At 48.7% G+C, this 13533-nt stretch overlaps 1 protein-coding gene across 1 annotated transcript in view; it reads left to right on the forward strand.

Moving 5' to 3' along the window:
- Positions 1-13533, forward strand: part of ERCC2 (ERCC excision repair 2, TFIIH core complex helicase subunit) — a 1160844-nt gene that overhangs the window by 759871 nt on the left and 387440 nt on the right. The window contains exon 18 of the mRNA XM_085625578.1: positions 11464-11585. Coding sequence (XP_085481704.1) covers positions 11464-11585 — 122 coding nt within the window. The remainder of the gene's footprint in view (positions 1-11463; positions 11586-13533) is intronic.

Here is a 13533-nt window from a genome sequence, read left to right on the forward strand (position 1 = left end):
CTGCACAGTGGGCCTGCGGGCAAGTCTGAGGACACACAAATGGGGGCTCAGGTCACAAAGGGTCTTGGAGCACGGTGGCACAGCCTGTTTGTTGGGGCTGGGCTGCTCGGATGCATAATGGTTATATCAGCTGGGCTGGGTGCACAAAGATGCACCTAGTAGTCCAGGACAAACAGCTGGTAGTGGCAAAATCAAAGCAGTTGGGCCACTCTCGAAGTGGGTCTCAGTGATGCTGACATCCCTCAATAGCTTCTTGGTCCTGGTGCAGTGAGAATCTGGACTGGACTCTCATGTTTTGTGTTTGTTGCAGGGCGGTTGGTACCCCTGCGGGTGGTGCTGCACGGCTCCAGTTGGTCCTGGTGTCATCACACTCGTGTGGAGACAGATCTGTTGTTGCTGCACAGCTGCAGTAGGTCCTGGTGTCTTCACACTCGGGAGGGGGCAGATCTGACCTTCTAGAGCACGAGAACCTTGTCCTGGTCGTTTGCGGTAGCAGTCAGGCCAGTTAGCTGCAAGGCGGTAGACCGGACTCCTGGGGAGTAGCTCCTCTACTCCAAATGAAACTGTTGGTGGTTTTTGAAGTGCTGGTAGGCTACCCAAGACTTTGGTAGTTCTCCAGCTCTGAGGATGAGTCACTCTGTCGGGATTGTCCAGAGAGTGCTGAGGACAGCAGGTATTCACTCCTAAGTTCTGCTGCAGTTCTCACCAGGCAGTGACTCTTCTTCATCGTTCTTCTGTTAATCAATGAAATCTGAGTTCTTGGGTTCAGGGATGCCACCTAAATACTCAATTTAGGGGTGTTCATTGGGAGTGACTGGTAGTAGCCAATGGGCTTACCTACCTTTAGGGTGTCTACACCCTCTATATGACCACTTCCTGTGGGAAGTGGGCAAAACCCCAAACCTAGAATTCTAATTCTGTCCAAAACAACAAGGAGGAATTTGAAAAGTGGGTTCCACATCAGTTGGCCCGCCCTATGGGTGGTGCAGGCTGAATGTGTGCAAACCTCCTTATCTTGCTAAGTTTCCCTTCTGTCTTGCCGCCAAAACGTGGGGTCAGGACAAGGGGGTGGGCATATCTGGAAAGGCGCAAGGTCCCATAACAAAGGCAGCAGGGCCTTTTGAAGCTTCCCGCTCTGGAATGCCCATCCTGCTTGGGGGAGGTTTGAACACCTCCGTCCAGAGCAGGCTTAGTTCCTGACCTTCTAGAGCGAGGGCTCTCACCTCAGGATGTCAGAAACCTATCTATGGTGGCCGGCTGGTCGAGACCAGTCAGTCAACACACTAGTAGTCAGTAGGTTTTCAGGGGGTGTAACGCCCTGAACGTCTCAGGATCGTTTAACAGACACGATAATGAGAACGCAACCACTTGTGAAGGTTTAGTTATTTTAATGAAGGCAAAAATAATACAAGGAATAAACAAAGGTTATAGTCACTGGAATCCTCCAGGCTAAGTACGTTACCAGCCCACAGCACGGATGGTCCTAACCGTCCTCTGCATATACGCCGATCCCGGCGTATGCCAACAGAGGGCAGAAATGAAATGGCCGGCAATGCCAATCGGTAGGCTGTGAGGGGCACGAAGAGTGTTGGGGAGAATCGAGGAGTCAGGGAAACACCCAGCCGGGGTCTCTACCTGAAGGGAGCAGCCGCTCAACCTCTTCCTCAGACTGCACCGGGACGCGGAGTCACCTCCTGGTGATGCGTCACCGATACCCCAATCACAAGCAAAGAAGACTGAACCGAGAGCAGCCGCTCGATCGATCCTGTGGACTTCCGAGTCTGTAACGCGGCAAACACCTCCTGGTGTGCGTTACAGCTGGCAGTCCCTGTATCTCTGGTCGGGCTGGGAGTTACGACTCCAACCAGCAAAAGCGCCACTGCGCTTTGACTCAGCCGAGTCAAAAAGCGAAGCTCAATGGTTATCCGGTAGAGCTTCCGGGTCCTTCACAGGTGACGATGGGGCAAGACACGGCCCAGGGAGTAACGACTCGACCTACCTCCGTTCTTGCCTTACTGGAGCACCACTCCGGAACACTGCTCTTCACTAAGCAGGTACGTCGGTGTAAACACAATATCCGACAGCGTTGTACCTCCCGGTTCCTCCCTTTATAGGGCGTGTTTTCCTTGAGTTATGTAACAGCTCTCCTGTTTACATAAGGGCGTGTTTTCCTTGAGTTATGTAACAGCTCTCCTGTTTACATAAGGGCGTGTTTTCCTTGAGTTATGTAACAGCTCTCCTGTTTACATAACCTCTCAACCGCTAAGCATCCTGGGAGACGTAGTCCGTTTTCGCTGGTTACCGTTTTCCTCCCCTCGCATGACAGGAATTCTTGACAGTACATCCTCCCTCTCAGCGGCTCCCCACGGGTCCAGCGCTGGCAGGAAAACGCCGATGGAACAAGGAGACCAAGCGCGGAGCATGAACCCCTTCAGCCGGTTCCCATGACTGCTCCTCCGGGCCATAGCCTTTCCACGCAACCAGGTACCACAGCTTCCCCCTGCGCCATTTGGACGCCCGTATGCCCGACACTTCATACTCCACCTCCGACTCCACGCATACCGGCCTAGGTGTCCCAGACGGCTTGGAGGGTGCTGGTTTGAGCAATGATACATGAAAGACAGGGTGTATCCGCAATGACTGGGGCAAGCACACCTTCACGTTCACGGGACCCATACACTTGGTAATTCGATAGGGGCCCATGTACTTGGGATGGAACACACTGTTCTTTCGAAACCTCATGTTTCTTGTGGATATCCAGACGTAGTCTCCAGTGCGGTACAGTGGCCCGGGCCTTCTCTTCCTGTCTGCCGCAGCCTTGTATCTTCTCTTGGCCTCTATTAGGACAGCCCTTGAGCGCATCAACGTGTCTTTTATGTGTGCCACCCTGTCCGCTGTGGCGGGAATCCTGTCCTCTCTGAACGGATGTAGAAATGGCAAGAACCTGGGATGTTGGCCATAGTTGCTATAGAACGGAGATGACTGTGTGGAGCTGTGAGTGGCGTTGTTATAGGCTATCTCTGCAACCCATAGCAAGTCGACCCATTCTTCCCTGCCCTGGTCCACAAAACATCGCAGATACTGTTTGAGCGTTTGGTTCAGGCGCTCGGTTTGGCCGTCCGTTTGAGGGTGGTAGCTGGTGGACAGGGCGGTCTTAACATGCAGCGCAGTGCACCAAGTCTTCCAGAATTGCGCAGTAAACTGCGACCCCCGGTCCGACACGATCACCCCAGGTAATCCATGCAGTCGTCCCACATTCTTTAGGAGTAGTGACGCCAATTCCCCGGCCGTAGGGACTCTCTTGCAGGGGATGAAGTGCCCCATTTTCGTCAAGTAATCCACCACCACCAGTATTGCCGTCATCCCCTGGTCTACCGGTAGGCCCACCACGAAGTCCAGTGATATGCTATCCCATGGTCTATCCGGGGTCGGAAGTGGATGTAAGAGCCCTTGGGTTCGGCCATGGTCGGCCTTCATGGTAGCACACGTAGGACACTCCTGTCCCCACCTCCTGACATCCACTCTCATGGTTGGCCACCAGAAATGCCGTCCCATGCTAGCCACCGTTTTTTCAAAGCCCAAATGACCTGCGCATGGAGAGTCATGGCACCAGATGAATGCTTGTTTCCTTAGCCTAGGCGTGGGTATCAATAGGCACCTGCCCTTCAGGGGTATCCCATCCTTCAGCTGCCATTCTCTGTGACTGAGGAGCCACCTCCGCCATGCGAATGACCTGATCCCTCTCTTTATTCCCCTCAGGAAAGTATCCGGTTGGATAACCCCCAATACCATCCTCGGGGAAATGATGGAATGCTCGGTCGCAGGCAATGGTTCCTTAACTGCAGATTGATGGGACAGGGCGTCCGCCTTCCGGTTTTCCGTCCCCAGCCGATATGTGATGCGGAAGTTGAACCCCGCAAAGAAGATCATCCACCGCAGCTGTCTGGGAGAAAGGTGTCTTGTGGCCGTCATGAACTGTAGGTTCCGATGGTCCGTGTACACCGATACCACATGTCTTGCCCCCATCAACCAATGCCTCCATTCGGTGAAGGCGTCCTTGATTGCGAGAAGCTCCTTCTCCGCAATATGGTAGTTGCGTTCGGCGTCGTTGAGTTTGCGGGACATGTACGCAACGGGATGAAGCACCCCTGTGTCGTGGTTGCGTTGGGACAAGATAGCCCCCAGCGCCACATCCGATGCGTCCGCTTCCACCACGTAGGGGAGATCCGGATCGGGGTGAGCCAACACCGGCGCCTTACCAAAGGCGCTTTTCAGGGCCTCAAAGGCTTTGTTCGCTTCAGGGGACCAGACAAACTCCTTGGACTTCCTCAGTAGCTGTGTGATTGGGGCCACCAATCCTGAAAATCCATCTATAAACCGCCTGTAAAAGTTGGCGAAGCCAATGAAACTTTGGACGTCCTTCACGCTTTGGGGCACCGGCCATTCTTTCACCGCCTTGATCTTTCGTTCTGCCATCTCCTGTCCCTCTGGACTCAGCATCACTCCGAGGAATTCCACGGATGTGACGTGGAAGTCACACTTGCTGAGTTTACAAAACAGCATGTTTTCCCTCAGCTTTTGGAGCACAGCTTTGACGTGGTGTACGTGCTCCTCCACACTGGACGAATAGATGAGGATGTCGTCGATATATACGACCACGTAGATATCCAACTCCTCTCTGAATACCTCATTCAAAAGTACTGAAAGGCTGCCGGGGCGTTGCACAGACCGAACGGCATGACGAGGTACTCAAAAAGGCCGAACCTGGTCTTAAAGGCGGTCTTCCACTCGTCTCCGTCCCTCATGCGCACCAGATGGTATGCCCCTTTCAAATCCAACTTGGTGTAGATACGAGCTTTCTTGACCTGTTCCATAAGTACACTGATGAGAGGCAAGGGGTACCGATTCTTTACGGTTATCGCATTCAATGCCCTAAAGTCCACACAGGCTCTCAGCTCCCCATTAGCCTTCGGGATGAAGAAGAGTGGCGAGGCGGCCGGAGACTTGGACGGGCGGATGAATCCTAGCTTGAGGAGTTTATCCAGGTACCCCCGGAGATGCACGTTTTCAGGCTCCGTCAGGGCATACAGCCTGCCGCTGGGAACGCTGGCCCCTGGCACCAGGTCGATCTGGCAGTCAAACTGTCTATGTGGTGGTAGCACTTCCGCCTTCACCTCATCAAATACATCCTCAAAACTGTGATAAGCCTGGGGGAGAGCCACATATTTTTCTGCCGCTGTAGCCACCGTCTGACTCCCGCTCTCATCTGCGTCAAGGGATTCCGTTCTTATTCCACAATGCAGGATGCAATACGGTGACGTCAGTTCGATGCGATGTGTTGGCCAATCCACAGAGGGGTTGTGTTTCTGTAGCCACGGCAATCCCAATATGACGCCATATTGGGGCGCTCGGATGATGTTAAAATCGATTTGTTCCAAATGGTTCCTCCCACATCTCATCGGAAGGACCCCCGTGTGCTGCCCGATGGGCCCCGTCACCAATCGCCTTCCGTCTACAGCATAGACGTCTTCGGGTACAGCTTTGGGAAGAAGCACTAGCCCTAGCCTGCATGCCTCGTTGTGGTCCATAAACATGCCAGTGGCCCCTGAATCCACCATGGCCACAACGGGTATCCACTGGTCATGCACTCCCACGTGCACCGTGAGAAACAGGTGTCGTTGTCCCTTAGTGACCGAGTTGGAAAGTGAAGGGATGGATGAGTGACTCCGAGATGCCCCTTCTTTGGTCTGGGAGTCCTCTAGTTTTCCGCCGGTACGTCCACCACGGCTGTTACCGACCGGTTGGCCCGATAACGTGACGTCTTCGGTTTGGCAGGGCATTCACGTACGTAGTGGCCTTTTTTGCCACAATATAGGCACAATCCTTGTTTACGGCGTGGCTCTTTCTCCGTGGCTGTGAGGCTCGCTCGTATTGCGCCGCTGTCCATGGGTTCTCCCTTGGATGCGGTGGAAGTTTCAGGACTTCCCACTGTCACATAGGATGGAAGGGAGTTTCCTTTTCTCCCATGATCCCCCTTTCTTTCACTTAGCCTATGTTCCAGCCGTAATACCAGGTTGATAAGGCCCTCACATGTCTTGGGTTGTGGGTCAATATGAGCCACGGCGTCCTTGAGCTCATCGCACAGCCCGTGATGGAAGAGCGCCGTCTGTTTAGCAACAGGCCACTTGGTTTCCGCAACCAGCCTTCGGAACGCGTTGAGATACTGCACCAGGTCGTTGGATCCCTGTCTCAACTCAAGCATTTCACGGTCCGCCGTGTACGAGTCAGCCCTTCTGTCGAAGACTTTCAGGAATTCCTCGCGAAAAGCACCCCAATCACATAAGATGGGGTCGTCCCTGCTCACCAGAGGTACGGCCCATTGTGCCGCGTTTCCAGCCAAATAGGATATAAGGAAAGCCACACGAGCCTGACTCGTGGGGAACGCCCTTGGTTTGCACGATAAATGTAGCGCCACTTGTGTGAGGAATACCTGCACTGTGTTAGGATCCCCACTGTACCTCTCTGGTGTTGCCAAGGGGACAGCTACCGGCATTTCCACTACTACCGCAGGGGTCTGGTTCGTGAGGGAGGTGCTGGGCGTGAGCGGGTCCAATTGGATAGCATCCAGTCTGGCTTTTACATCGGCTGTTTCTTGCCTGGAGGCAGCCAATTCAATTTGCACGGTCGCTAAAGCAGCCAGCACATCATCAAGTGTTGCCATGTCTGTTATCGACCGGGAGACAGTTAGTGTTATTATGGTCGGATATTTTGTAACGCCCTGAACGTCTCAGGATCGTTTAACAGACACGATAATGAGAACGCAACCACTTGTGAAGGTTTAGTTATTTTAATGAAGGAAAAAATAATACAAGGAATAAACAAAGGTTATAGTCACTGGAATCCTCCAGGCTAAGTACGTTACCAGCCCACAGCACGGATGGTCCTAACCGTCCTCTGCATATACGCCGAGCCCGGCGTATGCCAACAGAGGGCAGAAATGAAATGGCCGACAATGCCAATCGGTAGGCTGTGAGGGGCACGGAGAGTGTTGGGGAGAATCGAGGAGTCAGGGAAACACCCAGCCGGGGTCTCTACCTGAAGGGAGCAGCCGCTCAACCTCTTCCTCAGACTGCACCGGGACGCGGAGTCACCTCCTGGTGATGCGTCATCGATACCCCAATCACAAGCAAAGAAGACTGAACCGAGAGCAGCCGCTCGATCGATCCTGTGGACTTCCGAGTCTGTAACGCGGCAAACACCTCCTGGTGTGCGTTACAGCTGGCAGTCCCTGTATCTCTGGTCGGGCTGGGAGTTACGACTCCAACCAGCAAAAGCGCCACTGCGCTTTGACTCAGCCGAGTCAAAAAGCGAAGCTCAATGGTTATCCGGTAGAGCTTCCGGGTCCTTCGCAGGTGACGATGGGGCAAGACACGGCCCAGGGAGTAACGACTCGACCTACCTCCGTTCTTGCCTTACTGGAGCACCACTCCGGAACACTGCTCTTCACTAAGCAGGTACGTCGGTGTAAACACAATATCCGACAGCGTTGTACCTCCCGGTTCCTCCCTTTATAGGGCGTGTTTTCCTTGAGTTATGTAACAGCTCTCCTGTTTACATAAGGGCGTGTTTTCCTTGAGTTATGTAACAGCTCTCCTGTTTACATAAGGGCGTGTTTTCCTTGAGTTATGTAACAGCTCTCCTGTTTACATAACCTCTCAACCGCTAAGCATCCTGGGAGACGTAGTCCGTTTTCGCTGGTTACCGTTTTCCTCCCCTCGCATGACAGGAATTCTTGACAGGGGGCACCTCTAAGGTGTCTTCTGCATGCACTTATCAATCAATCAATCAATATAAACTTTATTTGGATACTAATACATATCCATAAAAGTGCAGACAAACAGCAGCATATTCACCGAAAAATATCAGCAACAAAAGGACAGTTAAAAAGAATCCAGTTGAAATTAAAATTAGTCCTCCAGTAGTACAGTACACAAGATAGCACTTATTAATAAATCCTTCGTTGACATCTGTGTGGGTTTATTAAGACGTGGTGTTTGGTACCAAGCACCTTGGGATACAGTGAAGCCATCATGTAGCTGGGGAAATCGTAATGACAAGTGTCCAACCCATGTACTTGTAATGACTTCCCTGTGCACTGGTAATATCTAAGGGTGAACTTAGATATCACCAGGACATATCCACTCATACAGATATGCCCACACATGGGTATAGTGCACCCTGCCTTAGGGCTGAAAGGCATGCCATAAGGATGACTTACCTATGCTGCATGTAGTGCTGGCAGGCATGGCACACAGGAATGTGTGTCATGTCGACTCTTCGGTTTCTCTGCTCCAAGACACGCAGGCTGCAATGGCAAGTTTGAATGAACTTGCTGAGGGGTCCCATAGGGTGGCACAGTTCGTGCTGCAGTCCTTAGTGGCCCTACTCAGATCCAAAGCCCTAGGTACCAGAGGTATCACTTACTAGGGACTTTTAGGGATCCTAAAGGGGTGCTAATTATAGATAACTTGTGTACAGTTTAGGGAAAGAACACTGGTACAGGGGACCTGGTTAGCAGGAACCCAGTACACTCTCATTCAAAGTTACACCAGATACAAGGCAAAAAGTGGGGAGTAACCATGTCAAAAGGGGCACTTTCCTACAGCTATAATAAAAAAAGTATGTGTTTTACTTATTATTTGAGTTTTATCTGTGATTACAACACAAATGTTATTTCGGTTAGCATTATACTGAGTGGTTAACTGGTAGTATTCTGTTACATTTCCTGCTATCTATTCCAAGCATTTTAACCTGACCAAACAAAAGTCCTGAGTGGTTGTTCAGTAATTGATTACATCTCCGAACACTATGATTTCCGGGTATACAGAGACCTCAGATTTAGGTTTATTTTCAAGGCCATATTAATTGATTGATCAGGATTCTTTGAGTGCCATTGTTGGTATTAACTTAGGAAAAAGGAAGCTTGTTTAAGCTTCCATGTTCTCTAAGAGGAGACCCCTGTTGTAATTTCTATGCTGGTTGGATTTTTTTCTGACTCCGCTTCCCTTTGAGGGCTAACTGGTCGAAATAGAGTTGCCAAGCATACATTAACTTTCTGAAGTTAAGCTGTAATATCCCTTAAAATGTCATATTGTTTTTTTAATTTGTTTTACCACTATCGACGCCTCCAGTATGCCCTCCATGTTCCCTGCATTAACTGAAAAACGTCATGCAACAAAGTCGAAGAATTTGGTCCTATATCCACATTCTCAAATGATGCAAAATGGACTCTCGTACCTCCATCTTTATTCCTGGGACACAAACCATAGGACTCACCCAGTAAAGAACTACGAGATTGGGCTACTGTGTCGAGAATCATCATACACATGCTCACCACCCTCCAAAGATGGATCTAACCGAGGAGATGATAATAAGCAGGGAGCCCGTTAGTGAAGAGGGAGTATTGAATGCTCATTTAAAAGGTTTATAACAGGATGATCATTATTCAGATTGATGTGCAAATCGGTGAAAAATGACTTCCACGCAAATTAGTGATCCACTTATTTTCCTCAATAAGTTAAGCATCATCCTTATGTTGAATGCCAGATGGCTTAAAGTGTATGGTGACAGAGTATTCGACTGTCGAAGCTAATGTAGGCATAGACGGAGATTTTGCTAATCCTAAAGACCCCCCTTGCATAAACTTGGATTTGGCAAAAGTCCCACATTAGCCCTTTGGAACTTCACTGGATTCACGAATCCTTTTTAATGTGTTCTTTCTTGATCGTAAGCAACAAGGGGAATTAGGACTTTATAACGATTATTCAGCACCTCACAAAGGTCTCTAAGTTGAGGGATACGAAAGGTTCCAGAAGTCGAGCACCAGAGTGATATAATAAATATATATAATATAATAAACCCACGTAAGTGCTGCCTCACCTTCCACGGGCTTGCTCACCAACACCGCCTTTTTAATAGCGGGTCAACCTCCCGACCTTGCTCTAGAGCAAATAGTACTATTGCACTTCAAATAAAATTAACTCTGACTTTTCCCTTAAAATTTGCGTCAGCTTTAGAACAAATTTTGACATTTTTTTTTTCTACTTTCCACATGTGCCACAAAAATGAAATTCTTGATTGGCAGGCTCGGCCCCTAGAAAAGTATAACAGGATTGCGAGTCTTGCCGACGCCAACACCCACAATCCGCATGGTTCCCCAAGTGAGCGTCAGGCTGATAGCCGCCTACTGACTGCACGTGAAATACATCGGAATGCAGCAAGACACCCGAGCCCTAAACCTGCAATCTGGCGTGGTCATCGAGCGATACGGGGGAGTATAGCATAATGTATGGAGTGGAGGACACTCTTTGTTGCAAAAAGGAAACAAACATGAAGTTCAGAAAATGCGGGCTTATAGATAGGCAGCAGTAGTCTTGCTGCTTTTACGAACGCCAATTTAAAACCATTTAAATGTGGTTTCTATATTTTAATAGTGTTTTGATATGATACCCATGTGCAGGACTGATCTAAAGTCTTTGACTTCATCCAGCAGCTGACAGATAAGAGATTAGTTCTAAGTCTAAGCACTATGCAAGACCCTGACCTCTTGTTAGAGAGACTTGCTGTTTTTTTTTGTTTAACGTCTAATGGTGTGTGTATCCTTCCTGGCAAACTTATTGTATTCTATGCATATTATAGAAGTTTTTGGTGCACCCTTCTTCAGCCATTAGCTTCTTCGGCTGGTCAAGTGAGACCTCCAAAATGCCGCACCTGGCACAAAGTTGGTAATTCCAAGCCATTTTATTGCCCTGGCTCAGTGATGTGAATTCCTGGTAAAATGCTGGACCTGGCACATGGTGATAGTCCCGGGGAACATCCTGACCCGGGCACAATGATGATAGTTTGTGGTAAAATGCTTGCCCTCTTACAATGGTGATAGTTTCTGGCAAAATACTGGCTCTGCTACAATAGTGTTAAACCCTGGCACATGCTGGCCGCTGCACATTGCTGGTATTCTTTGGCGACATGCAGGCACTGGCACAACAATGGTACACCCTGACAGTATGCTGTCCTTAGCACAATAGTGATAAACTGTGGTAAAATGCCGGCCCTGGCATCATTGTGATTCCTGGCAACATGCTGGCCCTAGCTCAGTGGTGGTAATCTCTGGCATAATGTGGGCAGCCATGGTATGATGGTGCCAAGACAAATGTAATAATTTTGAATACATTAAAGTTAAGTAAGTCTCCTGAGGATAAGAACCAGTGCAAGTGAACATATATGAACAGATATGTTTGTGTACATGCCTAACTGACCTCTCCAAAACCGAAGACAAATTATCTGTCATTGCCCAAGTTTGAGGGAAAGTTTTTGACGAGGCGAAAGCTATTACATTTGTAAATGCGTGTTTTGTTAGTTTTGCACTCATGCGTGAGCATCAAACCTACTGACTTTTCTTTGCAGCTGTGATTCGTAATTACGGCAACTTGCTGCTGGAAATGTCAGCCATTGTTCCCGATGGCATTGTTGCTTTCTTCACCAGCTACCAGTATATGGAGAACATCGTGGCTTCCTGGTATGAACAGGTGCGTGGCCTCCATTCAATGTCCTTTGAATGTATTTGTTTGATTACAACTTTTGAAGTTGCTTTGCTGCAGAAAGGTTCACCATGCCATTATCAAGAAGGCATCCTGTATATAAACACTTGCTAAGATATGTAGGATAGTATAACCTAACACAATGCCCCCTTAGTTTTTAGAGTTGTCTGCTGATGTTCCTTCAGTGGTGTGAGTGTAGACAGAGGTCTTCCGAGAATCACAGGGTTTGTAAAGCAGTGCACCAGTGGAAGAGGTTCTGGGGGTAAGCAGGGCTGACTTTCAGGATATCCTTGTAGATGAGTCCGGGATATAGAAATGTAATCCTTTTTGAATAGTGCAATTTTGTATTGTATTAATGGTATTTTGATTGTAATTTGTACATGATGGCTAACTGGGCATTCTGACAGTAAAGATTTTTCAGTGCTCTAATAACGATTAATAATGAATGGCTTTGCTCCATTTTTCTGTTTGGAATCATTCAGCTACGGGAAAGTGACTGAAATCTGTCTTGTACTGCATTTCAGAAGTGTAAGCCCAGGCCTCTGGGCATGTTCAGCCTAACCTCCTTCTGACTCACCTCCTCACCGATGTGTCATCTGCACTATAGTATGTGTTCTATTAGCTGCAAATTCTTTTATATGCACAATATTACTACATTGCGCAGAAAAGGATGCAGAATGTAAAATGGTAGCTTTTTTGCTCCATTTCAGATGAATTTTGTACAGCCATTCTGTATACTTTTATAACACTTTGATCACATCATTGAAAGAAAGTTTAAAATTCCACCATAAAGCATTTATGGCATTAGGTAATAAAAATCCATAGCCATGCACAATTGTCTATAGAGTTACAGCATGTTAACTCATTTGTGTATCATACTGTAAATCATATTATAATTTATTGGGGGGAAAATACTAGTCTCCATATCCTTAATAGAATCAGATTTTCCTTCACAATAGCTAAGAAATTCTTCAAACTCTGGCAGGACCACACATTAAAATAGTGTTCTTTCAATGTTTACCACTAATTATGCCACATTTTCAGCCAACCAATCACTCAATCACACATTTGTATAGCGCTGCAAATAACCTCTGAGGGTCTTGAGGGTCTTGAGGGGCTTGTAGCTGCTGCATGGTGGGTTCTCATTCAAACACCCAGGTCTTTAGTTCTCTCCTGAATTGTTGCAGCAAAGGGGTGGTCCTTAGGTGCAGGGGGAGGGAGTTCCTTGTCTTGGCTGCCTTGTGCGAGAAGGAGCATCCTCCGCTATTGGTTCGGTAGATCAGGCGAGTGTATGCGAGGAAGCTGGAGGCAGAAAGGAGGTGTCTGGTTGGTTTGGATAAATATTAGTTGTTTGTTGAGGTATGCTGGTCCTTTGTTGTGTAGAGGCTTTTTTTAGGCGTGGGTCAGCATCTTGAATTGGCATCTCTTTTGTATCGGGAGCCAGTGTAGGTTCCTGAGGTGATGTGGGTCCTTTTGGGCAGGTCGAGAATAAGTTGTGCAGCTGCATTCTGTATTGTCTGAAGTCTCTTCAAAAGGCGTGCCAAGATTTCTACCTGAAGTGCATTTCTCTAGTCCAGCCTGCTGGTGACTAGAGCCTGAGTGACGATCCTTTTGGTATTGACTGGGAGCTCCCTGAAGTTCATCCAGAGCATGCAGAGGGTGTGAAAACGGGCAGATGAGACTGTGATGACTTGTTTTTCCATCAAGATCTTGCAATTCAGGATGATGCTGAGATTGCAGGCATGGTTTGTTGGGGCCTGTGGTGGGCCAAGGCTCACGGGCCACTATGCGTCATTCCAGAGTGACGTGTTGGTCTTAAAGATGAGGACTTCCATCTTGTCCGTGTTGAGTTTCAAACAGTTGTTTCTCATCCATTCGGTGACGTCCAGCATGCAGGTGTGGAAGTTGGCTCTGACTGTGGAAGGATCTTCAGTCT

The sequence above is a fragment of the Triturus cristatus genome, chromosome 9 (assembly GCF_964204655.1).
Source record: "Triturus cristatus chromosome 9, aTriCri1.1, whole genome shotgun sequence".
Lineage (NCBI taxonomy): Eukaryota > Metazoa > Chordata > Amphibia > Caudata > Salamandridae > Triturus > Triturus cristatus.